Source organism: Globicephala melas, chromosome 16 (genome assembly GCF_963455315.2).
Source record: "Globicephala melas chromosome 16, mGloMel1.2, whole genome shotgun sequence".
Lineage (NCBI taxonomy): Eukaryota > Metazoa > Chordata > Mammalia > Artiodactyla > Delphinidae > Globicephala > Globicephala melas.
The window spans coordinates 45,432,773-45,459,448 of record NC_083329.1 but is presented as its reverse complement, the minus strand read 5'-3'; the positions used below and the strand labels follow the sequence as shown (position 1 = coordinate 45,459,448).

Sequence of the window (26,676 nt, the reverse complement as noted above, 5' to 3'; positions counted from 1 at the left end):
CGGAAGTGCGAGATTCAGCGGGCGCCGGCGCCTGGAAGGTCAACTTGTGAAGGAGGTGGTGGTAACGCGGGTCTCCCCACTATTACAGAGGAAAAACGGCCGAGCACGCGATCTCGGCCTGAGGCGGCGGGGAGAAGTGGACGGGCGGTTTGCTGCGACACCATGGAGGGCGGCGGCGGAAGCGGCAACAAAACCACAGGGGGGTTGGCCGGCTTTTTCGGAGCCGGTGGAGCAGGCTACTCGCACGCGGATTTGGCCGGAGTCCCGCGTAAGTATCGGGCCTAGCTTGCGAACATTTCTGACTGGTTCTTGCGGCCACGCTACACATGCGATGTGCCCTGTTCCCTTTTTTTTTTGCTGGCGGTCACAAGCTTCAGTAGCAGTGGTGGGGTTAGTGTGTCTGCGCGGCCGCTCTTTTAGCACTGAACGGGTGTTTGGAGCCATGGATTCCGAGAAGCTCTCTGTGTTTGACCTGGACCCAGGAGATGTTGCATGTTTTCTTTTATATTCAAGCTTCGTGTCTTAGCGTTCCTCCCACAAATTCCTTGTTTGTTGGGCTGTGTGCTTGGCCCTAAGTGCAGAAGAGCGCCCAGTTTTGCAAGTAAATGCATTCCACGTATCGAGCCCATACATAACTTTTTAGCACAAAGTCACATTCTAAACCACGAAGTAGCCGTCAAGGTAAGACACTCAATACTAATGCATACAGGAGAGAAAGAAATAACGTCTCGAGACAACTGGAGGAACTTGGAAGAGAACTTTTATAGGCATGAAGAAAGAAGCCGGTAAGAATTTTAGGAAAGGAAATTATTCAAGATCTAGGGTGCCGAAGCACGAATACCCTGCCTGTTCCCTCTCCTAAGTAGTGTGAATATGTATTCCAGATCTTTGGAACTTTCTAACTGTGGTATTTAACTGGATGAACAGAACTTGGAGTTAAAGATAGTGGGAAGTTGGTGAAGGATAAGCGCTTCATAAAACTGATTTCTCTTGAGAATCATTGTACTATTTCTTTAGGTCTCTTTTGCTCAAAAACAAAAACGCCCTTTAAAGTTCCTAGTGTCACCTGTGTCAGAACTGCATCTAGGACTTCCCTGGTCGGCAGTGGTTGAGAATCCGTCTGCCACAACTACTGAAGCCTGCGAGCCCGTGCTCCGCAACAAGAGAAGCCACCGCGATGAGAAGCCCGCATATCGCAACAAAGAGTAGCCCCCCTTTTCACAACTAGAGAAAGCTTGCGCACAGCAACGAAGACCCAGAGCGTCCAAAAATAAATAATAGATAAATTTAGTTTAAAAAAAACTGAATCTAGAACATAGTTTGTATGTAATAAGTTATAGGATATAATTGTATGTAGTTTGTATATTAGTCTGAGGACCTTTGAGTTTTGGAGCACAAAGGGCACTGCCTTAATGTGAAGAAGCATTGTTACGTTAATTAAGATTTGAAGGTAAATTAAGAGATCAAGGGGTGAACACCATTCACTGAGTACTTGAGGTGGACTTTTCTGGGTGCAGGACTACAGTATTTAAATTTTAAAAGATGAGTGCTGTTTTCATGGAGCTTACATCCTGTTGAAGTGAGCCAAGTAACATGAGTAAAAAATATTTCAGTTAGTGATAAGTGTGTAAAGGCAATAAAAGGATCCTGAGATGGTGATGGGTGCCGAAGCCATTTTAGAATGGTCCAGGGGAAGCAACTCAGGGGTGTTGCCCTTTGAGCTGTGACCCGAAGACAGTACAAATGCCTGGGGGGAGGCAGGTGTTTGAGGATCAGCTGTTAGGTCATTGTATCTACAGAGCTATTGGTTTGGAGTTGGTTTGGTGGAAGATAATGAGATTAGAGGGGCAAGGAATGGCAGCTAAGGTAGTGTTGTGTAAGCCTTTTGTAAGGAGTTTGGATTTGGTTACAGGTGTAAATGGAAGCCATTAAGGCTGATTTCCCTTTCTTAAAAGAAAATCACTTTAATTGCCATTTAGAAAGTGAATTGGAGGGACTAGAGCAAGTAAGGAGTCCGGTTAGGTAGGAGATAGTTACTACAGTCTACGTGAGATTTAGTGGTTGGCCTAGGGTGGTAGCAATAAAGATGGTAAGTAACACAATTCAGGATAGATATTGGATATAGAATTTATAGGACTTTGAATTGATGAAGACCAGAGTCCTGGGTAGTGGATAGGTTTGTGAACAATCAGCTGAGATACAAAAGGATCCAAAGATTAAATTTAAAATGTGAGAAAGTTGATTTTCCTTGATAGATTTTTCTATCTTCAAAGGTAGTAGAATTCAAGTCTGGCCCTATGAGAGTGCCCATTTCTTTTGCCCTGACCCCTTCCTTCTGGTGATGACCTAAGAATTCTCTACCCTGTAAATCAAATCTGTCAACAACTGTCAACACTAAGATCTGAAGGAATTGCCTTGGAATATTTATACACAACACATAACCTAAACGATGTTTTTCTCATAAAATTGATTGGTCTCTGGTCAGTTTTATTTTGCATTCTGTATAGTTGTCAAGCATTTTTGTAGTAAAGTAGAAAGAAATTAGCTTTTTATTGATCTGGGCTATGCTTCCTGCTACTTTGATTATTTGATCCACGTCACTGCCAATATCTTGTTGATATGCGATCCTGAGACACCAGTGCAAGATTGAGGGCCCCAGGAAGAGGCAACCCCTAAACTGCCAGACAGGAAGGATAAGACCAAGAAAGTGGTAGAGAAATACACATTCATTGAGCCTGTGCATCAAAATTGCAAAACACACAAAACAAGAGCAAAATTAATGCTAAATGAAATAACTTTTTAAAATTTTATTGCAATATAATGCTTTGTTTTCTCTTTAGTAACTGGTATGAACCCTCTGTCTCCTTATTTAAATGTGGATCCACGGTATCTCGTGCAGGTAAGATTAAGACTAGTCCTTTTATGATTTTACTAATTTGGTCCTTTATCTTACCATTTAAAAAAATATCCCCAAGTACCTCTGTTGACTTGATCTGTGATATGTGCATCTGGAGGCACCAAGTCTCTGGTCTTCATTCACCCTTTTTTCCCTCACAGACGTCTGGGCTTGCATTTCTTCCTGATACTAGTTTTCTTTTTTTTTTTTTGCAATTTTTAATTTTTATTTATTTATTATTTATTTATGGCTGTGTTGGGTCTTCGTTTTTGTGCGAGGGCTTTCTCTAGTTGTGGCAAGTGGGGGCCACTCTTCATCGCGGTGCGCGGGCCTCTCACTATCGTGGCCTCTTCTTGTTGCGGAGCACAGGCTCCAGACGCGCAGGCTCAGTAATTGTGGCTCACGGGCCCAGTTGCTCCGCGGCACGTGGGATATTTCCAGACCAGGGCTCGAACCTGTGTCCCCTGCATTGGCAGGCAGATTCTCAACCACTGCGCCACCAGGGAAGCCCCCTGATACTAGTTGATTAAATGATTTTGGGGTTTGGTGGGTTTTTTCCATTTTTTAAAGTTGTGATAAAATACACTAACAAAATATACTATCTTTAACTGCACAGTTCAGTGGTATTTAATGCATTCCTAATATTGTAGCATCACCACCTACCAGCTCCATGCTTTTCATCTTGTAAAACTGAAACTCTACACCCATTAAGCAATAACTCCTTTCTCCACCCTCCCCCCAGCTCCTGGCAACCCTTCTGCTTTCTGTCTGATTTTTGAATACTCTTAAGTACCTCAAATAACTGGAGTCATACAGTATTTATTTTTCTGTGACTGGTTTAGTTCATTTAGCATAATGTCATCAAGGCTCATCTGTATTGTAGTGTGTGTCAGAATGTCCTTTTTAAAGCTGGATAATATTCCATTGAATAATATTCCATTTTGCTTATCCATTCATCTGTCCAATGGACACTTGGATTGCTTCCATGTTTTAGCTATCGTGAATAGTGCTGCTATGAACTTTGGTGTATAAATATCTCTTCTAGACTCTCATTTCAATTCTTTTGATTATATATCCAAAAGTAGAATTGCTGGATCATATGGTAATTGTATTTTTAATTTTTTGAGGAACTGCCATACTGTTTTCCATGGCAGCTGTACTATTTTACATTCCCACCAACAGTGCACAAGGGTTCCAGTTTCTTCACATTCTCGCCAACACTTGTTATTATCTGGGGTTTTTTGGTAATAGCTATTCTAATGAGTGTGAAGTGGCAACTCATTATAGTTTTGATTCGCATTTCCCTAATGATTAGCCATGTTGAGCAACTATTCATGTGCTTCTTGGCCATTTGTGTATTTTCTTTGGAAAAATGTCTATTCAAGTCCTTTGTCCAGTTTTGAATCAGTTCATTTGGTTTTTTGTTGTTGAATTTTAGGAGTTCTCTATAGATTCTAATTATTAACCCCTTATCAGATACATGATTTGCAGTTATTTTCTCCCATTCTGTGGGTTGCCTTTTTACTCTGTTGATGTTGTCTTTTGGTGCACAGAAGTTTTAAGTTTTCATGAAGGCCAGTATTTGTATTTTTTCTTTTGTTGCCTTTGCCTTTGGTGTCATATCCAAGAAATCATTGCCAAATCCATTGTCGCAAAGCTTTTCCCCTGTGTTTTCTTCTAAGAGTTTTATAGTTTTACGTCTTACGTTTACGTCTTTGATCCATTTTGAGTTAATTTTTGTATATGGTGTTAGGTAAAGGTCCAGCTTCACTCTTTTTCATGTGTATATCCAGTTTTCACAGTACTGTTTGCTGAAAAGACTGTCTTTTCCCCTTGGAATGGTCTTGCATTCTTGCCAGAAATCGTTTGACCATATGTACAAGGGTTTATTTCTGGGCTCTCTCTTCCATTTCATTGGTCTACATGCCAGTACCACACTGTTTTGATTATTGTAGCTTTGGTAAGTTTTGAAATTCGCAAGTGTGAGTCCTCCAGAATTGTTCTTTTTCAAGATTGTTTTGGCTATTTGGGGTTTGTTGAAATTCCATATGAATTTTGAGATGGGTTCTTCTATTTCTGCAAAAATGTCAATTCCTATTTTGATAGGAATTGTATTGAATCTGTAGATTGTTTTGGGTAATACTGACATCATAACAGTATTAAGTCTCTGATCCATGAATATGGGAAATGTTTTCATTTCTTTATGTCTTTTTAAGTTACTTCCAGCAAGTTTTGTAGTTTTCTTGTAAAAGACTTTTACCTCCCTGGTTAAATTAATTCCTAAGTATTTTATTCTTTTTGATTCTATTGTAAGTGGAATTGTTTTCATCATTTCCTTTTCAGATTGTTCGTTGTTAGTTTGTAGACGTGCATCTGATTTTTTGCATTGACTTTGTATCCTGCTACTCTGCTGAATTCACCTATTAGTTGTAACAGGGTTTTTTTGGTGCAGTCTTTAGGATTTTCTACATATAAGATTATCTGTGAAAAAAGAAAATTTTACTTCTTTCTAGTTTGGATGCCTTTTATTTCTTGCCTAATTGCTCCAACTAGAACGTCTAATACTGTGTTGAATAGAAGTGGCAAAAAAAAACGGGCATCCTTTGCCTTGTTCCTGATCTTAGAGGAAAAGCTTTCAGTCTTTCATCTTTGGGTATGGTAATTGCTTTGGATTTTTCATATATGGCTTTTATTATGTTGAGGTAGTTTCCTTCTGTTCCTAGTTTGTTGAGTGTTTTTTATCAGTGAAAGTATGTTGGATTTTGTCATACTATTTCTGCATCAATTGAGGTGATCATGTGGGGTTTTTTCCTTTCATTCTGTTAATATGATCTGTTACATTGATCAGTTTTCATTTGTTGGAACATCCTGCATCCCAGGAATAAATCCCACTTGGTCATGATGTATGACCCTTTTAATATGCTGTGGGATTTGGTTTCCTAGAATTTTGTTGAAGATTTTGCATCAGTGATCATAAGGGGTATTGGTCTGTAGTTTTCTTTTCTTGTAGTGTCTTTGCCTGGCTTCAGTATGATAATGCTGGCCTCATACAAAGAGTTATGAAGTGTTCCAAGTATTCCCTGCACTTCAGTTTTTGGAAAAGTTTGAGAAGAATTGGTGTTAGTCCTTTTTTTTTTTTTTTGGCTGCGCTGCTACACAGCTTTTGGGATCTCAGTTCCCTGACTAGGGATTGAACCGGGCCATGGCAGTGAATGCCCAGAATTCTAAGCACTGGGCCACCAGGGAAGCCCCAGATTGGTGTTAGTTCTTTCAGGCTCAGTGGCCATGGCTCATGGGCCCAGCCACTCCGCGGCATGTGGGATCTTCCCAGACCGGGGCACGAACCCGTGACCCCTGCATCAGCAGGCAGACTCTCAACCACTGCGCCACCAGGGAAGCCCGGTGTTAGTTCTTTAAATGTTTGGTAAAATTTACCAGTGAAGCCATCAGATCCAGGGCTTTTGGTCTTTTGGGCTTTTTCTTTGTTGTGAGTTTTTTTATAAGTGATTCCGTCTCCTTACTGTATGGGTCTCTTCTGATTTTCTGTTTCTTGGTGAGTTTTGTGTTTCTAGGAATTTGTACATTTCATCAAGGGCATCCAGTTTGTTGGCATACAGTTGTTAATAACATTTTCTTATAATCCTTTTTAATTCTGTAGAATCAGTAGTGATGTCCTCACTTTCATTTCTGATTCTAGTAATTTATTTCATTTATCCCTGCTCGAATCTTTAATATGTCCTTTCTTCTGCTAGCTTTGGGTTTAGTTTCTTCTTTTTCTAGTTCCTTAAGTTGTAAAGTTAGATTTTTGATTTGAGATCTTTCTTATTTTTTAATGTGGGCATTTATAGCTATAAATGTCCCCCTTAGCACCACTTTCACTGAGTTTCACAAGTTTTGGTATGTTGTGTTTCTTTTTTGCTCATCTCTTAAGTATTTTCTAATTTCCCTTGTGATTACTTCCTTGATCCATGGGTTGTTTAAGGAGGTGTTTTTTTTAATTTCCACGAATTTGTGAATTTTCCAGTTTTACTTCTGTTATTGATTTCTAACTCATCCCATTGTGGTTGGAAAAGGTGCTTCGTATGGTGTCTTTTAAAATCTATTGAGACTTAACTTGTGGTTAACATATGGTCTATCCTAAAAAATGACTTATGTGCACTTGAGAAAAATGTGTACATTGTTGGGTACAGTGTTTTGCATATGTCTGTTAGATCTAGTTGACTTAATGTGTTAACTCCTCTATTTCCTTATTTTCTGTCTGGTTATAACAGTTACTATTCATTATTGAGAGTGGAATTTTGAAATCACCAACTGTTACTGTAGAACTTTCTATTCTTCCCTTTAATTCCATCACTTTTGCCTAATATATTTTGATGGTCTGTTATTAGTTAAGTAAATGTTTATAATTGTTATATTTTCTTGCTATGTTGATACTTTTATTGATATAATGTCCTTCTTTGTCTCTTGTAAACTTTTTTGCTGTAAAGTCTATATTTTCTGATGTTAGTATAGCCACCCTGCTCTTTTTTGGTTATTATTTGTGTGGAATATCTTTTTCCATACTTTCACTTTCAGTCTTTTTGTGTCTTTGGCTGTAAAGTGAATCTGTTGTAGACAGCATATAAATGGATCATGTTTTTTAGTCCATTGTGCTTATATCTGTCTTTTGGCCTAGAGAGTTGAATCCATTTATATTTAAAGTGTTTACTGATAAGGAGAGATTTCTGGCATTTTGCTATTCATTTTCTATAAGCTTTTAGCTTTTTTGTCCCTCCCTTCCTGCATTAATATCTTCTTTTGTGTTTATTTGATTTTTTTGTAGGAAATTGTTTAAATTCCTTTCTTATAACCTTTTTTTTAAAATGTATTCTAAAGTTATAACACTAATTTGAATTTATACCAGTTTAACTTCAGTAACATACAAAAATGCTGCTCCTTTACCAGCTGTCCCTGCCCCTCTCAATTGTTGATGTCACAAAATTATATCTTTATACATCATGTGGTCAAAAACATAATCTAATAATTCTTCTAAATGCTTTAAACTTTATGTAGAAAACAAACGTGGAGTCAAAAGCGTAAGTTACAGTAATACTTTTATAATTGTCCATGTATTTGCCTTTATTGATATCTTTATCCCTTTATAAGACTTTGAGTTACTGTCTATTGTCCTTTCATTTTACTTTGTAGGAGTCCCTTGATCATATCTTGCATGGCAGGTCTAGTGGTCATGAACTCTCTCAGCTTTTGTTTATCTGGGAATTTCTTAATACCTCCTTCACTTTGAAGAACAGTTTTGCTGAATATGGGGTTCTTGGTGGACAGTTTTTTCTTCTAGCACTTTAAATATATCAGCGCACTGTCTAGTGGCCTCCAAAGTTTCTCTTGAGAAATCGGCTGTTAATCTTATTGAGGATCCTTGTATGTGATAAGTTGCTTCTCTTGCTGCTTTCAAGATTCTCTCTTTGTCTTTAGCTTTCGAAAGTTTGATTTTAACATGTTTCAGTATGGGTGTCTTTGAATGTATCTTACTTGGTGTTTATTGAGCTTCTTGAATGTTCATATGCATCTCTTTTATCAAATTTGGGAAGTTTTCAGCCATTGTTTCTTCAAACATTCTCTTTCTCTCCTTCTGTAACTCATGGTCTGTATGTTAGTCTGCTTTGTGGTATCCCACAGATCCCTTAGGCTCTGTTCACTTCTGTTCAATCATTTTTTCTCCATTTCCTAAGACTGAATAATTTCTATTCTGTATTCAAGTTCAGTGATTCTTTCTTCTGCCCGTTCGAATCTGCCTTTGAATCCCTTTAGTGAATTTTCCAGCTATTGTTCTTTCAGCTTCAGAATTTCTTTTTGGTTTCTTTCTACGTTTTCTATTTCTTTGTTTCCATTTTGTTCATACATTGTTTTGACTTTCTCCACATTTCCTTTAGTTCTTTGAGCATCTTTATGACACTTTAAAGTCTTTGCCTAGTAGACCTATTATCAGGTGTTTTTTAGGGACATTTCTGTTGATTTATTTTTTTTCCTTTGAATGGACCATGCTTTCCTATTTCTTTGTATGCCTTGTGATTTTTTGTTATTGAAAACTGGACGTTTGACTCTAATAATGTGGTTAACTCTGGAAATCAGATTCTCCCCCCTTCCCCAAGGTTTGCTTTTATTTGGTTATTGGTTTTTATTATTATTACTATTATTACAGTCTCCCTATGTGCCAAGGACCAGCCTGAAATGTAAACTTAAGCTCTTCTCAGTTCTTTTCTGAGCGTAAACTTTTTCCTGGGTGTGTGTTGTCACTTTCTAATTTTTCCTTTTTATGCAATTGCTTTTGAATGTTCTAGTCTTTAATGTCTAGTTCACAAACGGGGAAGCAGCAAGGAGACCAGCTCCCAGCTCTTCTTTAAAGCCCCTGGAATAAGTGGGGGTGGTGAGGGTACAACAACAATGGCTGCCTGCTTCTTTGTACACACTTCTGTGATCAGAAGGAGCAGTGATCAGAGCACAAATTAAAGATTTATATCTAAAAGCAACAAGTAGGGCTTCCCTGGTGGTGCAGTGGTTGAGAATCCACCTGCCAATACAGGGGGTATGGGTTCAAGCCCTGGTCCAGGAAGATCCTACCTGCCGCAGTGCAACCAAGCCCGTGCGCCACTGCTGCTGAGCTTGCACTCCAGTGCCTGCGAGCCACAACTCTGAAGCCCATGCACCTAGAGCCTGTGCTCCACAACAAGAGAAGCCACCGTAGTGAGAAGCCCGCGCACTGCAGTGAAGAGTAGACCCCACTCACAACAACTAGAGAAAGCCTGCACGCAGCAACGCAGCAACGAAGACCCAATGCAGCCAATAAATAAATAAAATTTTTAAAAAATACATAAATAAAAGCAACAAGTAATTAACTTTAAAAGCACCCCAATAAAAAATATTGGAGTGAGTAGTTACAAAGTTATAAGAGGTCATTAATACTAAGTTAAGTGTAAATGAAAGTGTAAAGTGGGAATCTTTTTACTGAAATCTTGAACCAAATCTACATTTGGGGAAAAAAATACCACCTGAGTTTATTTAATTAGATCAGATTATTATTATTCAAAAGCCTATGAAAATAAGAGTGGTCTCATGAATACAAACATTTGAAATTAGGGGGTTATACATTTTAAGGTTTATATTAGCCTCGGGTTTTGGTTGGTTGTTTTTGTGGGTTTTGTTTTTTCAGTTTGGAGAAGTTGCTGATTCAACACAGATAAAGTTGCAAATAGTAGGTTTTTTTTAAAGCTCAGTTTACAACATCAGGCTTCGAAGAGTAGTTGTTGGATATCTCAGGAATGCAAGGTTGACTCACTAGCTGAAGAATGAGTCGGTGATGACATGCACTTGTATCAATACTTACTGTTAATCATGACCATCTTTTTTTATATGAAGGATAATTATTTACCTCATCATATTAAATATACCATTCCTAAAAACCTCAAACAGGAAGCACAATTTAAAACTAAGTCATTAATTGAAAAGTCAGGAAACACCCAGAATTTACAGATCTATGTATAATAAATATAGTTAGACACTGAAGTTTTTAGAGTTTGCTTCTCATTGCCCAACAGACCATTTCTGTGTGATGAGAGTACGTGGGCTTGTTTATTGTACAGTTTTTGGTAAGAACGTGTGCACAAGCCAGAAGTCAAAAATCAGTACAGAGGTACAGTTTTCCTAATCAGGAATGCATTTACCAAAGGTCAGTATTTGCCAAAGGGATGTTTACTTGTTAGTGTTTTTTTTTTTTTTTTTTTTTTGGTTAGTGTTTTTTGCTAAGGGTGTGTGCTATCCTTCAGGGGCTCATTTTAACCATTTTTGTATGGAAAGCTTGGCAAAAATGTATTTGTTCATCATAAAAAAGTGGATTGTACTGCGAAATCAATCCTATTGTGCTCTTACAGTAGCACTTCTCAACCTAGGATTCTTGGCTGACCTTCAGGGGGTTCATACCAAATTTTGTGTATGCATTTACTAGAAGGTGGATCTAGTAAGCTTTCTAAGATTATCAAAGGAATATATCCCCTTTAAACAACTAGTTAAGGAGGTGATTTTTGCCCTTGCGTAAGTGATCCAAACTGTTGTACTTTTATAGTTTCTGCTCATTTTTTATGATCATTGGTCTTACATATAGTAAAATGGTTCTGGATAAATAGTAGCTACAGAGTGAAAGTTATTTTCTCCTTCCAGACTGGTATTCTGTTATCTCTCATAGCATTCAGTTTACCTTTCTCTAGAGATGGCCTTCCTAAACTTTCAAATTTATCATGAAGGCAAATTTCCTATAATCTATCAAACTTACATTAAGATGTAAAGTTCTGGGCAAGAATCTCTCCTAAGAACTAATGAGTATAACTATATATGTTGTATATTTCATTTAATTTTGATTTACATGTTCCTTTTGTTGCAGAAAGTTTTACTTTTGACTTAGTTGAGTTTTAGTTAATATACGGATTTACATTATGTGAAAAACTCCTTTGAAAAATTAAACACTTTGCCAAGTACTGTGTCTTAAGGGGAGCTCAACTTGGTTTTCATTGTTATCCCTGTAGGATACAGATGAGTTTATTTTACCAACTGGAGCTAATAAAACCCGGGGCAGATTTGAACTGGCCTTCTTTACCATTGGAGGATGTTGTATGACAGGTTGGTATTTATATATGTTTTTTTAAGTATCCTCAATCCAAGTAGTCAGAGGTGCTTAAAAGCAAAGGCAATTAAAATATCACCTTCAGGGTTGTTTTTTTGAAAATCATTATTTACAGTTTTCTTATTGTTAAATAAAAATGAAAAAGAATGAGAAATATAGTTGTTCTTTAATATATAGCTGATTATTTGAATGAATTGTTACTATGATTTGCCAGGGGCTGCGTTTGGGGCAATGAATGGTCTACGGCTAGGACTGAAGGAAACCCAGAACATGGCCTGGTCCAAACCAAGAAATGTACAGTAAGTCTCATGTAATGACATAGTGATGTTTGAATATTAATCTCTACTTTGTTGGCTTGATGAGCACAACCTTGAGATTACGGTTGTTTAGAGTATTGGTATACTTTTTGGTCAGTTTTTTTTTTTTTTTCCGGTGTTTTGTTTTGTTTTTCCCTTATTCAAAATAAAAGGAATTTAGGAATTAAGTCCTGGGTCTAAGCTTTTAGAAGGAGTGATTTTTGAGTCAGTGTCCCTCCGTCAGCTGGTGCTATCCTAACCTAACTTCTCAGCTACACCTGTTCCATTTTGCAGGCCTATATAACATGCTTTTCAAATTGTTGAATTACTAGTACATTATTTGGATAGTTCAGGGATGTGCATAAGCGTAGGACATGATAAGTGAAGAAATAAGCACATAAGAGTAATTGCTAACTCTGCCGACATTTGACTTGAGCTTCTCATTGACTTCACTCTCCTTTTCTTAAGTGCAAAGGTGCAGAAAATTTAAATGAAATCCCTAGAACTTAGAGGTGGTTCCAAAAGGAGTAAGACAGTGTTCTCTTAGGAAACTGAAGTTTGCAAAGAAGGGAAAGTGCAATTAAGGTCAGAAAGTGTATATAACATGTATCTTCACCCTGATTAAGGAATAAACATGAGAAGTTCCTGTTACTGTTCCCTAAATAATATATTGTTTCGTTTTGCATGTTTTTATGCTTCATATGAGTGGAATCACACAGTATGTGTTCTTCAGTGGCTTGTGGTTTTTATTTTAGGACCCTTTAAGCTCCATTTTCCTTATATGTTTCTTAGCCAGCAGATGGCAGCAGTGTGTTAGAATTGGACCTTGGGAAACCTGAAGGCCTGTCAAGTTTTTCATATTCCTACTACTGTATGGATCACTGCCCTTGCTTTACAAGCTCAGATCCTTGAATATTTTTGTATTTATATTCTTAATATTCGTTCTTTACTCCAATTTTTTTTTACTTTTTGTATTATGGATAATTTTGAATCTATACAAAAGTAGACAAAGTAGTACAGTGAACATCTATGAACTATAACCCAAGCTCAACAACCATCAACCAGCACCAGGACCAGTTATGTCCCACCTCCTTCTTCCCTTCCATATTATTTTGAAACAAATCCCCAGCATCATATTACTGAACACCAATTTGAAAGTGGAAGGTCTCTTAGAAAAGATAACCTTTGTTTCTTAAAACCATCATAGTTACTAATTTTGGGGGAGAGTCAAATTGGTTTGCATTTCTGAAGTCAGATTTTTAAAATCTTACATACCATTTTTTAGTATAATCATTCTGATCTTTCAAATAGAGAGACAACATTTTAAAAATGGAAAGGTAATTGGGTTTCAGGCCAGACAAATCTATGTAGTTTCAAAGCCCAGTTTCATTGCTTACTGTTTTGGGATCTTGGGTAAGTTTCCTTACTTTCTGCCTTTAATCTATTGAGAGATGGTTAAAGTGGGAAGTAGGTAAGGGCCCAGTTAAGTGGTGTTGCCCGATCACATTCCAAAGGACTTTGGCAATTTGCAGTGCCACCAGCAATACAGTAATGAAAATTAATAGTTTTAGATGCTTGTTATAAATGAAAAACAATTAAGTGCTAAACTTAGTAAATATGTACCATAATTAGATTAATTAAATGTGTAACATAATATTTGTAATCATTACTAATTTTTTAAATAATCCTTTAAAAGTAATACAGATTTTTGTTATTACTGAGCATTAATTTAAATGAGTGCTTTAATTAAATGAGTTCTTTTACTGTTTGTTGTTGTAATTCTATAATCTCCAGCAGTAGTCAGCTGTCAGGACAGAACCATTCCTGTGACAGTGTTACACTGCTGGGAGAGCAGTGTTCTGTCTTCTTCCTCCAGTTGCCTCCGTCACTGTTCTGGTGACGTCTGGCACTGGATGAGGGCAGCGCTGTGCTTCCTTGAGAGTGTGCTAAGCATTCACTTTGGCTGCTTAGTTCTAGTCTGGGAGCAGACACAGAGTGCACTTTCTTCATGTATTCTAGTTAGATGACTTTTTCCTTTTAGTATTTGTCTTTAAGTTTGCTTTATATTCCATGATATTCCACACTTTGATTCTACTTAACATTCTGAGTATACATACTACCCCACACACATAAGAAACTTAATTATAAGCTAGTTTGTCTGTTATGTCATTTTTTTTTCACATAGATCAGTTTCTGTAAACTTTATAAAATACATTCCCGGATATCATTCAAACCTTTTATATATTTAATAGTTTTACACATTTAATAATCAGAATTTACTTGTTGCCCAGAAATGTTGGAGTTTTTAATCTAATCTTCATTTATATTTACATATAAATATAAATATTTATATAAAGTAAAAGCTATCCTAATTGAATTCTGAGGAGGTGTTAAGTTTTAAAATTAAGAAAACTTTGTATATTGCGTTTATACATTTAAAATTGCTATTATTATGGTTTTTCTAAATACTAAAGGAATACTGGTTCTAAATACAGATTCTTTCTCTTTCTGCCCTGGTAGGATCTTGAATATGGTGACCAGGCAAGGGGCACTTTGGGCTAATACTCTAGGTTCTCTGGGTAAGTAGATATCTCACTTTTTAATAAATTATTATTACTGCAAAGAAAGAATGTACATGTATTATGAACAATTTGATCAACTAAAATCCTGGTCCTGGGATGTTAAAAATTATGTTTAAATCCACTCTGGTGAGTAGTATAGATACTACTTAGGAGAAGACCATAAACTGTATAACAAAAGAATCCCAGCTGCTAATACCATTGTGAAATACATTCATTTCTAAATGCTTTAAGCATTGCATACTCTCCTGTCTCAGCAAGACACCAAATAAAATCATGTTTTAACTAAATGAAATTAAAATAATTTAGGTTCAAGGCAAATGGTTTTGTTTGTTAGGAGAGGTTCAAGTTCCTGTAGTAAGATATGGTAGATTAATCCAGCTGTCCTGGTAAGTTTTCCTAATAGAGCATTCATCATTCTCTTTACCTAATTAGATTTCCCAGACTTAATTGCCAGAATTGTAATAGGGCCTTTGTAGACATTGAAAACATTTGCAGTTCTAAGGAAGGGATAATTTAGTAGTACTTAGGACCAAATGCTTTCATACTGTAATGTTTATGAATGATTGACTCTTTTGATTACTCATGACTTATAATAAGCCTACTTATGGCACTTATGCCCTAATCCAAAGTTTACTTTATTTGAAAGTCTGAAAATCTTTTACTTGTGGCAGATTAAGTAAGAGAAAATGTAGGCATCTTGTTAAAAAAATAGGAAAAGCCTCTGTGTAACAGAGTGAGATCCTAGCCTTGTCATAGGCTTTGGAAGCAGTACATTTTCACACTGTAATAGTAAATGTCTGCTTCCATATGCTGCCCATGACCCCAGTGCCCTTCCCAAGCACAGTCACCCTCCTTTGTACCTGTGTGCCCAGAGTAATCAGTCGTGCTGGTCTCCCTAGGACTTTCTCAGTTGTAGCACTTCCTGTTCCAGGAAACCCTCAATTCTGGGCAGACTGGGGTGGCCAGTCACCCTGTATGTTTCCCTTGTAATGTGACCGGTCACAATGTTCTGCTCAAGTTTAGTTTCAGTTAAATAAATTGAAACGGGAAGAAGAGCCCTTATAGAAGTATAAAAATATCACAGCAGAGGAGTTGTAAGGCTGAGTTTGGTATAATTTTGAGGGGTCAAATGTGGCTATAATTTTGAGAAAGGGTAAGGAGAAGGGTTAATGCATTCATGGCTAATCAGTCTTTACAGGCATAAGAGAATGGTAGTTTGGGGGAAGATCTTGTTAAAACTAAATAGTGCTAGTGTTAGGGGTTTTACATGTGCAGGAACCAGATCTCATGTTTCTGGAAGTTATATTTTTCTTAGAATAGAAATGCATGTGTTTTGTTTTTGTTTCTAAACCCAAAGTACAGCTGTTATGAATCAAATGGAAGTGAAAATTAAAGATATTCTTCCTGGGACTCCCCAGTAGTACTTCCCATAAATAGCTAATAAATTTCTTCTGAATCTCTCCAAACATTTTCTTTGCATATCCAGAGTCATACACACATGTGCCTGCTTTACATATTAGTGAATAGAGCTCTTCCTGCGTTTTAAGTGAGTACATAGTATTCCATTATGTAGAAAGTCTCTTTCTGGATCAGTCCCCTCTTGAAGGTCACTTTATTTGTTGCTAGGCCTTTTTTATTACAAATAGTGTTCCAGTGATCATTGTTTATATGTCTGTGAATACTTATAATATGTCTGTAGAATACATTTATCTAAATATAATTGTCACACTGACTTTCAGTTTACTTTTTTATTACTGATCAGTTCCATTTCCCCTATAGCTTTGCTCTATAGTGCATTTGGTGTCATCATTGAAAAAACACGAGGTGCAGAAGATGACCTCAACACAGTAGCAGCTGGAACCATGACAGGCATGTTGTATAAATGTACAGGTAGGTACTATTAAATAGTGAAGCTGTCTCTTAATACAGTTGAAGTATGCTTTTTATCCATACTGTAGTTTCAAAGGAAACGTTATACTTTTTTTTTTGTAGTATAATGTTCTCTGCCATCTTGTGGTTTGGGATTTTGGTTTTTATTTTTTGTAAAATACACATAACATAAAATTGACCATCCGAACCATTTAAGTGTACAGTTCAGTAATGTTAAGTATGTTTACATTGTTGTGCAGCTAATCTCCAGAACTTTTCTTGATCTTGCAAAACTGAGACCCTGTACCCGTTAAACAACAACTCTGCATTTCCCCCTTCTACAGCCCCTGGCAACCACCATTCTACTTTCTGTCTCTCTGAATTTGACTACTTTAGGTACCTCACGTAAGTGGAATCATGTAGTATTTTTCTTTTTGTGACTGGCTTATTTCATTTAGCATAATGTCCTCAAGGTTTATCCATGTTGTAGCATATGTTAGAATTTCCTTCCTTTTTAAGGCTGAATAATACCCCATTGTACGTATGTCCCACGTTTTGTTTATTCATTCATCTGTCAATGGATACTTGTGTTTCTTCCACTTTGGCTACTGTGCATAATGCTGTTATGAACATGGGTGGACTAAATACCATTCAGTTTGGGGGAAAAAAAAAAAATCAAAACCCTGAGAGTTGAGTCAAAATTAACTGGATGAAGATCAAATTCTCCTCTAAGATGGAAAAGAAATTAACATTCACTGAGTTATGATTACACTCTCAGCAATAATCAGTTAATATAACTTGTTTCATTTAAAACTTTGTGAAGTGATAATCATCACACCCCAATTTTATAGATGAGCACGGTATTAAGATGATCTTTCTGAAAAGATCATATAACTAGCGACAGCCCCAGATTTTTCTCACATTTCTGTTTTAAATTGCCTAAACTACATATGTTCTATACTCAAGCCTCTGAAAACTACTTTTATTTGTTTGATTGCTTTATTATGCTTTTAGACACTTGATTAACTGAGTAATTTCGTTTTTATGTAATTCCTCTATCACAAATATCAAGTAGCATTTTGGCCTCATTTTTACTGAAAAGAAATGAGAGAAGTCTCAACAGAATTGTAAAATCCAAAATTTCCTGATATAACTGAGAGTAAGAGGCTTTTTTAATTTTGAAAATGGATCACATGGGAATTTTCTTCTTAAGAGCTCGCAATACTTTCTGCATGTGCTTACGCACATCAACAGAGCTCCCAGGTAGAGTAAGACAGTAAATACCTTTTATGTCCATGAAAGTGTTACCTTGGCATAGAAGAACCTTGTTAAAAACCTAAAAATACTTCCACATTGAAAATCTTTGGGATCAGACAAAGGAATTGAAAACCCTAATTGGCACCACAAGGGTGGCACTCAGCCATCAAGAGTTTAGTTGGCCCAAACTATGTTTATTAAAAATCAAATTAAAATTTAAAAAACAGGAGATTTCACACAAAAGTCTGGAAATTTTAGCTTCTTTTGAACAAATGGAAGACACTAAGCTCACGTTATGTGTGGTGGCAGATGGCTGGAGCTGAGGTTGGGGAGCAGCTACCCCAGTGGATGGCATTGAAGCTCCAGCTCAGTTCCCACCAATCCCCGTTTTCTTGCTCACGGTAAGCCATTACGGCATTTCTTGTGTTGAGGGCAGTCCTGAGTATAAAAATGTACTGAATTACCATCTCATTTAAGACATATTACACGTATTTTAAAGATAAAAAGGGAAAGGCTGAATACTTGGTATCATCCAGAAAAGGAGAGCCTAGCTTTCTGTGTCCAGAACTTCCTTGCGGGAGTAGCATTTATAACACCACCTGGGACACCTCCAACATCAAATATGGAAGAGTAGGCTCTTGGCTCAGAAGAAAAAGGGCAAAAAAGAATATTCATTAATTCTATGTCAGGTGACAAGTAGATTTCAGTTTCCACCGCAATTGGGGAACGTAGACGAGGTAAATAGTCTGCTGACCCAGAATTCCAGCATTGGTTTGTAGTTCCTGGCTGAACAATTTAACTCAGCGCATCAAAATTGCTCTAAAAGAGGCAAATCAGTGTCTTATTGATTTCTGGTTTACACTCTACTTAAGACAGAGCACAGAATTATGAGTTTTGTGTGGCAGGAATATTTGTAAAACTTCTAGATTCAAGGATTTGGAAAAGAGTTTAGGCACTCTTTAGTGTAGAATCAGCATAAACCATTGAGGAAAGAAGTTTACATTTAGAGAATGGTTGATTCCTGTTGACCTAAAATCTTTCCAATCCCCAGTTTACTCTTCTAGAATAGGAATTTTTTTCTTTTTTTTTTTAAAGGAAGGGGTTCAGAATGAAAGCAATATGATTCAATTTAGGTATGGAAGCTACTTTTGTAGAAAGAAAAACCATGAGGGAAAATACATGAGAAGGTGGGTAGTTGTCAGACCAAAAAGAGGCTAAAGGAATAATTCTGATGGTGTGGTTTTACTTCAGATCTAATGCTTTATTTAATGAACTCTGTAAATATTTTTCAGAGGATGTGAAATGTCATTATTAGGTTTCCTATGCCATGTGAAAATCTAATGACCAGTATTTTACCAGAATGAGAACAGCTGTAGTTTTGCTATTATGTGTAAGTTTAGGAATGTTGAAGAGACCTGATCACTTATCTTCAGGAAACAAGACCTCAGAAACCAAAAAATATGGGTGCCCCTTTCCCCCTCGCAGAAAATTCCTTACCTGTTAATCCTGTGCCTTCCATGAGAAAGTCACCTTATAAAAGCAAGCTAAGTAAAAGTAAGAAGATAAACAAATACAGTTCTTCAAATTAAGCAATTATCAGGGTTATTGTTAAAATGTACTACTTCTCAATGAATGCCAGGCCTTCAAAATTAAACTTCATATGCCACAAACAGCCTCTTGATGACTTCTTTATTTCTATTACTGGCATCAACATTCTTCCAAAGAGCTAACTGCCATAATGTATAAAACATGTTCAACAAATCACTTAAACCAACATCCCAGTAAAAAGTGGAGTAAGGATATGACAAAGCCCTTCAGGAGGAAAGGCAAATGACCAATGAACAATTGAAGTTTGCTCACAAGCAACCAGGGAAAAGCAAAATAAAACATTAAGGTAATATTTTTCACAACGTGGCTTTTAAAAAGTGATGGTAGACGATGCTTATTGGCAAAGGTAAGCAAGTACTTTGAAGAGCAATTTGGCATTAGTTATTACTATTTTAAATATGTAGATCCTTTGCTTAAGTCATCTAATTTTCAGCAATTTATCCCACAGCACACAAAGGCATACATGGGAAACTGTATGTACCAAGGTGTTTTAAGACACCCTTCAAGGAAAAGGTGATATCTGACCAAAGATGGATAGATGAGGGAGCGTGAGGTGGATGTCTGGAGGGAGCAATTTAGGTAACAGCAAGAACAAAAGCCCTGAAGTGGGAGTTAAAAGGCAATGGGAGGGCTTCCGTGGTGGTGCAGTGGTTGAAAGTCCGTCTGCCGATGCAGGGGACACGGGTTCGTGCCCCGGTCCGGGAAAATCCCACAGGCCGCGGAGCGGCTGGGCCCGTGAGCCATGGCCGCTGAGCCTACGCGTCCGGAGCCTGTGCTCCGCAACGGCAGAGGCCACAACAGTAAGAGGCCCACTTACAGCAAAAAAAAAGGCAATGGGAGAGTAGTAGAATCTGGAGTGATAAAAGTGGGAAGGGACCAAATCATATAGATGATAGAACTTCATAGGCCAGTGTAAAGACTTGGCTTACCTGGACTTTAATTCTTAGCATCTAAGTACTAGAGCATTTCCATTTACTTACAAGCCTGAAATTGTTTATTGTAACTTCCAGAGAGTTAAACTTTCACCCTTCTCCTGAGTACAGAGTTTACACCAGGAGATGTTAAGTCAGGGTTTCTAAATCCTCTAAAATTTCCATAAGGTTCTCAAAGGGGTCTGGGACACTCCCTACCACCTGCAGAAAAACAGCCACCGAAAGACTAGTCCTAAAAGGACACTGTAACGTGGGGGCTCAAAAACAGCTGGGATATTTTAGTGAGTTTTGTCCTGCATGGAAGCGCTGGCATTGCAAGGAAGGACTGGATGGGGCAGTGGTACGGGAGCCCAGGAAAGCCCAGAAGTGCAGTTCAAAGTCCCACCTATTGCTTCCACTCTGTTACAAAACCAAGAAAGAAAAAACAAGAAGCAGGAAGCAGGCCTAATCACCTTTGATTTCTGCCTTTCTTACTCTGTCCCCTCATTCCATCAGTTATGAAGTTTACCACACCCATCACCTGAGTTGAGGCCCTTATCACAAGCCCTGAACTTCTCTAACAGTATTTTCCATTGACCATTTTGACATTAGACTTCTACCTCCAGTCTCTTACCTACTTACTATTTCTAGCTTAATCTTCCTCAAGGAAGGTTCTAATTCTAATACTCCCTACCCAGGAGCCTGTGATGATGACACACTTCCTATCTTAATTCAAACTTCTCACCCTAGCCTTCCATGTTCTATTCTTAACCTATCTTCCCAGCCTTTTCTCCCACAGCTTTCTCATGCATGTCGTATGATCAAACATAAATTTGAAATCCAGTCCATCCTTAAGGCCCAGCTCAATTGTTAGTACCCCTTTCAAGAAATTTCCCTGATAATCTCCGGAGGCAATTTGGTATGCTGAAGAAAACTGGGCTTTGGAGTCAGACTGAGTTTGACTAGCACTGGATCCCTAAATAAATGTGTAAATAGGAGAGTAACTTGTCTGAATTTGAGTTTGTCTATAAAACAAGGGTGACTGTTGCCTTCAGAGAGTTGTAAATGTGATAACAGTAAACCTTTCTGCCATAAGCATATTTTGTACAATTCTTACGAGACTTGACACAGTTTTCCTAGTAGGAAGTCAATAGACAATATCTAGGATTGAAATATCAAGAAATAGCAAGATAAAGATGTTCTTTAGAAACATGCAGGTAAAAAGCGAAGAATTAAAGTAGTTGCTTTTGGGAACTGGGAATTAGGGTAAGAACGATGAGGACCCCAGACTGTTGTGCATCACTAAAATCTTTTGGTACTATCTTGACTTCTAAAATTATCTATATGGACTACTTTGATAAAAATAAAAATTAAAGTGAGCAAAGATATATCAACATAATAAAAATTAAATTAGGCATTAGATTGGGAAGGGGAGGAGGGAATTGTTGTTTAATGGGCACAGAGTTTTTGTTTTGTAAGATGAAAAAAGCTCTCTGGAGATGGATGATGGTAGCCCAACGCCAATGTACTTAATGCTACTGAGCTGTACACTTAATAATGGTAAATTTTATGTGTATTTTATCACAGTTTTAAAGAATGGTTTTAACAAAAAAATTTAAGTAGTACGAACATTTGTTGAATGGAATTTGTAGCCATCTCTGTATGTAAGGCTGTTTGTCTAAAGCAAGGGCCACAGACTCCTGCTGGCCAGATACCTGTCTCTTCACTGAATGTATTTTACATTTTTAAACAGTTAACATTTTTAATGGTTATATAAGTACCTACGTAGCCTTTGCACTCTCAAAGCCTAAAATATTTACTTTCTGGTCGTTTCAAGAAAAATGTTCTGACCCTTGTGCTAAAATAATTTTCAGTTCAGTGTGTCAGCTCTGCCAGTGATCAGCTCTATACCCCATAAACCAGGCATTTAAATATTCTGGGCCTCATTTTCCCAGGTTTAGAAGAGGTGATATTGGCCCTTTCTGGAAGAGTTGTATAAGTATCCAAAAGATAGAAGATAAAACTGTGACACACAAGTCTCATGTTTGTTCTGCTTTATAGAGATTAACCATTGGCCTCATTTGGTTACTCTGTGTTCAAAGCAAGTTTATTTGCTAATCGACTTCCTGTGTTTAGTTGGGCAAAAGTTGTTTTATTACAGAAAGCCTAAAGCCAAGGCTGTCAAACTTTTAACAGATCAACCAGCTGGAAAACCCTGAAATTAATGGAAAGAATTAAAACTAAAACATGTAATAAAAGGCTACCCTTGAGTCAGGGTTACTGTGATTATTAGTAAATGAAGCACTTACGTATGTTTGGTGTCTTCTTACTAGAAACAACTTTTTTCTAGTCTTCAGAGAAGTAACATAATTGATTTGAACTAAGTTTGTTTCATTTTGGTCAGAAAGTAGAAGGCTTTCTAGGGGATAAGTTTTTCTTAAAGGATACAGTGTGCCATTTATGTGTCCAAAATCTTAAATCCTTATAGTTCCCAATTTCATTATTACCCCTAGTACCTATATCCAGGGAGGCTTGCTATCTGATAGATGAGTAGTGTGAAGATCCTTCTAAAATGGCCAAGTAGAAACCATGTTCCTAGGACACTCAAAGCAAAAGGCCAACTGAAAGTAAGAGCTTGCAGCCAATTCCAAACCAGTGGGCAGACTTCAGAGTCCTGTGGACTTGTAATCGGCCAAAGGTCCAGGGGAGTTAGTCTGAAGTTGAATGTATGGTCCCAGGAAATGGTGTCTGCGAAATTATTGTGCTTTCAATTACCTCCCCTATATCATTTTTCTAATTTTTCAACCACACTGAATACAGTTGCAAATTCAACTGTCATGCGTAGTCTGTGTGGCAAGATACAAAGAGATGATGTAGACTTCTAGGAGATATCTCCCATTTACTTTAATTTTTTTATGTTTCTGATCCTCCTTCCCACATATTTGACAGCTGTTTACAGATGATGCCTGCAGTTTCTATTTGGGTCTGTTTAAGAGAGATAATTAGGGCACTTCATAGTTGAAGCTTAAACAGGTCAGCTATCTTAAGTCTTCAGGCTAGAGAGCCTCCTAGAGGTAGTGGCCCTTTATCATCTGAAGCCATCTGGCAAGACTTTCATTGCAGAAAGGGTTGGTCTGAAGCATTCTAACTCAGCAGTGTCATGAATTGCACGGAATTTACTGGCTTGTAGCTAAAGGGCCTATAATAAGGTATAACCACTGGACCTTTGCCTTCCTAACATGTGACTTGGAACAAATACTCCATAGGTACAATATAGGCTACACCTGAAGTCTGTGATTCCTACTTATTTGTGAAACTGTAAGAGAACATCAAATATTTCTTAAAAGCTTCTTTGGGTACCCCCATTCCTCTTATTAGACTTGGGGACTATTTTCAGATAACTGACTGAAACATTTTTGTTTCTGCATTTCAAATGAAATATCTATTCCTAATCTTTTTCCACATGAAAAATTCTTTTGTTGTTAAGCAGAAACAGTTCAAAGTCTAATCCTTGAATGTTTTTCAACTAGTATGATGATAAGTGCCTCGCTGCTCCTTAGTTGAGATTTTCTGACACATCAGGGTAGGAATAAGCAACAGGGGAGTTGGTGCTTCATCAGCATCTAACTCAAAGCTTGATTATAGCCATCACCCACCATTCTGTCTTGAGTCTTCAAAGTTAATATTTAGAGGACCTGTGCAGAGTCCAAAGGCTGTTAATACTTTTTCAAAGAGGGTGTCACTGTTTACATACAGCCTTAAATCAGTTGACAGTGTCAGTTAAGTTCTTATTATTAATTTGGTTGCACCAGGTCTTCATTGCAGCAGGCAGGCTCCTTAGTTACGGCCAGCGGGCTGTTCCTTAGTTATGGCTCACCGGCTTCTTAGTTGCAGTATGCATGTGGGATCTAGTACCTTGACCAGGGATCGAACCCGGGCCCCCTGTATTGGGAGCTTGGAGTCTTAACCACTGTGCTACCAGGGAAGTCCCAAGTTCTAAATTATATGACTAGCAGGGAATTAATTACTGATCTGGCTGTGACTTCAATGATAAGCATAAGATTTTGTCCAGAAGTGTTCTAGGATCAAGTCAGATTGAGAAAAGTCAAGAAATTATGCTGATGATCTTAGATACAAATTGTGAAATTAAAAGTGGAAAAAAACGTTGTGAATATGAAGGTATAGCTTATGTATTAAACAACTGATTTAGGGAATCTCTCTCTCCTGAAGTTCAGTCTTGGTTTATTACTTTTACAGCTTATTCTCCTGTTTGGGATGGAATCTGCATAAACATGAACAGTGTGTCTCAGCTTTAGGAAACTCTTAGTTAACCCTGTGATGCTAGGACAGTATGCAATACAAGGCTGTTACTTTCTTGTTTTTCCTCTGCAGGTGGTCTTCGAGGGGTGGCACGAGGCGGCCTGGCAGGACTAACCCTTACGGGCCTCTACGCGCTATATAATAACTGGGAGCACATGAGAGGCTCCTTGCTCCAACAGTCTCTCTGAAGATTACTAGCTGGTGAACGGAGGACACTTTAGTAGTCATCCAGATCAATTTATAAGTCAGTCTGGAGTCATTTACTCTTTTACCTGCAACTAGTTTGAAAAAGGAGATTTCCAGTTTGCTGTGATGAAGATCATGGATGGTTGACCAGGACTGGCACTCCTTCCAGCCATTAATGAGTTGAAGCCAAAACCCTTTGGTGGCTGAGTAATGTGGCTCTCTTCTCCTTTAAAGAAGATCTTGCACCTGTTTTTTCTCGTACCCCCTGAACTGGAAAACCACTTACTCCCAGAATTCAGGTCATGCTTGTCAATGCTGTATCACCACATTTATTCATTTAATAATCCAAGACTGTAATACTGCCCTGTATCCCAATAAAGGGTAAAAACAGAACCAAAGTCATAACTCCAACATAAAACATAGTGGGTGTCTCCGAAGTTACTCTTGGCATTTGTTTATGCCCCACTAGGCTAAAACATGTTTTCATGTTTGTGTTGAAATGAAGGGCTACTGGCAGCATTAGCAACTAGGTTAAACTTTTTCTCCAATAGAGTTGACACTACCCAACCTCAAGATATTTCAGATTAACCATTATACCATTAGTGTACTGTGCTAGAACAATCTGTGCAACAATCGTGATTCTGTACGCGTTAACTCATCTTACTGGGGATAATTCGAAAAAGATGATATAGACACAAGCTGTAAGTTTTTAGGAAGCCTTGGGAAAGCAAGCTAAAGAAAATAAGGACAAGTTATTTAATTTCTGAGTTAGTCTTCTCATCTTTGAAATGAAGTTAAATAAGATTGCACAGCACGATATACATAAGAAATACTAAACAACTGGTGGCTATTGTGATTGATTAGAGAAAGTAAAGTAGGGCCTTTCTGAATGCATCTAGTTAGAAGGAATTTGGCAGAAAAGCACTGAACTTCAGCTGAAGTCCTCTAGTTTAAAAAAAAAAGAAAAAGCAGTTTAATATCTTACCTGCAACAGCGGATTAAAAATTAAAAGTAGATATGAAGAGTGTGCAAGAAAGACAATGGAAGTTAGTAATAACCTATTTGCTAATTCAAGAATCATAAAATACACTGATAAATTTAAGTGAATATAAAAACACTGTTTTTATGTTCAAGTGTTTCTCAACTGTACTCCTAACCAAAGGATATCACATTCATATAATTTTGTGACAAGGTGTTTTACAAATCACAGGACAACTATATGGCTGTTATGCTTTTAATGGAGGGAGGCACAAAATCCATCAATGCAAAAGAATGTTTTACACTCATTAGCACAGTGATTGTTAATTTAGGGATACACAATGTGTTAAACCTCAAAAACTACAAGGTTTCCTGCAACCTAAGATAATGGAAAGGCTCCTTAAGTTTTTACCCACCACCTTTAGTTTTAAAGTTCTAAATGGTGTTGGAGAACTAAAAAATAATAGGCTCGTTTCAGCTGTGGTTCAAGAATTCTAATGAAGTTGGCAATGACACTGGGAATGTGAAGTTTCCCCAAAAGGGCTTTCTAGATGACCACATCACAAACTTTAAAAGTATTTCCAATAACACATAGGCAAGTTGAGTGGCTTAATAGTGTAAAAGCCTGGAAAGCAGCTAAGATGTCTCATCTTACGGAATTTTAAAACATGGTATAAATACCATTTCTTTCCTACAGAGAAACTTTTTAAAGCATGGACATAACTTTAGGGATGCTAAGGAAACATCAATACTTTTCATAAAGCTTCAATAAACACCCCAAGGCACAGTGTTCAAAACGGCCTATTCACTAAAATGTCACTGCATTATAAGCTATAGGTATGCTATGCTTGCAGTGAGAGGACATTTAATTTATGCCTAGTTAAAAGCACCAGGTGTCCAGTTCAGCTTACATTTACACAGGATGCACCAGTAACACTTAGGATAGTGAATAGTTCAAGTACTACATTTCCAGCATGTCTTGCCTTTTGCTTTTTGATTAGTCAGCACTGGGGCTCTTCTGCCTGTAGTTCTTCAGAATACTTTGAAAGAGGCTAGGATTACCCTGAATATAGTCTTCAAGCAATATGGAGCCCTTCTGAAA

The 26,676-nt window shown here is 37.5% G+C and overlaps 1 protein-coding gene and 1 non-coding gene across 4 annotated transcripts; both read left to right on the top strand.

Annotated features, from left to right (window-relative positions):
• Nucleotides 1-13: 13 nt before the first annotated feature.
• LOC115845827 (mitochondrial import inner membrane translocase subunit Tim23) lies at nt 14-25,505 on the top strand. 3 transcript variants are annotated; one of them, XM_030844074.3, is made up of 7 exons: nt 14-268; nt 2,841-2,899; nt 11,470-11,563; nt 11,782-11,866; nt 14,384-14,442; nt 16,225-16,335; nt 24,483-25,425. In XM_030844074.3, the coding sequence occupies exons 1-7, from the start codon at nt 163-165 to the stop codon at nt 24,596-24,598; spliced, it is 630 nt and encodes a 209-aa protein (XP_030699934.1). In that variant the 5' UTR covers nt 14-162; the 3' UTR covers nt 24,599-25,425. The 3 variants fall into 3 exon arrangements, with proteins under 3 accessions (XP_030699934.1, XP_060142086.1, XP_060142087.1); XM_060286103.2 differs by lacking the exon at nt 24,483-25,425 and adding an exon at nt 16,659-16,996; XM_060286104.2 differs by lacking the exon at nt 2,841-2,899 and having other exon boundaries at nt 24,483-25,505.
• LOC115845838 (small nucleolar RNA SNORA74) lies at nt 13,653-13,856 on the top strand. The gene has a single exon (XR_004036670.1). It is a non-coding gene; the product is annotated as a small nucleolar RNA SNORA74 (small nucleolar RNA).
• Nucleotides 25,506-26,676: the final 1,171 nt, after the last annotated feature.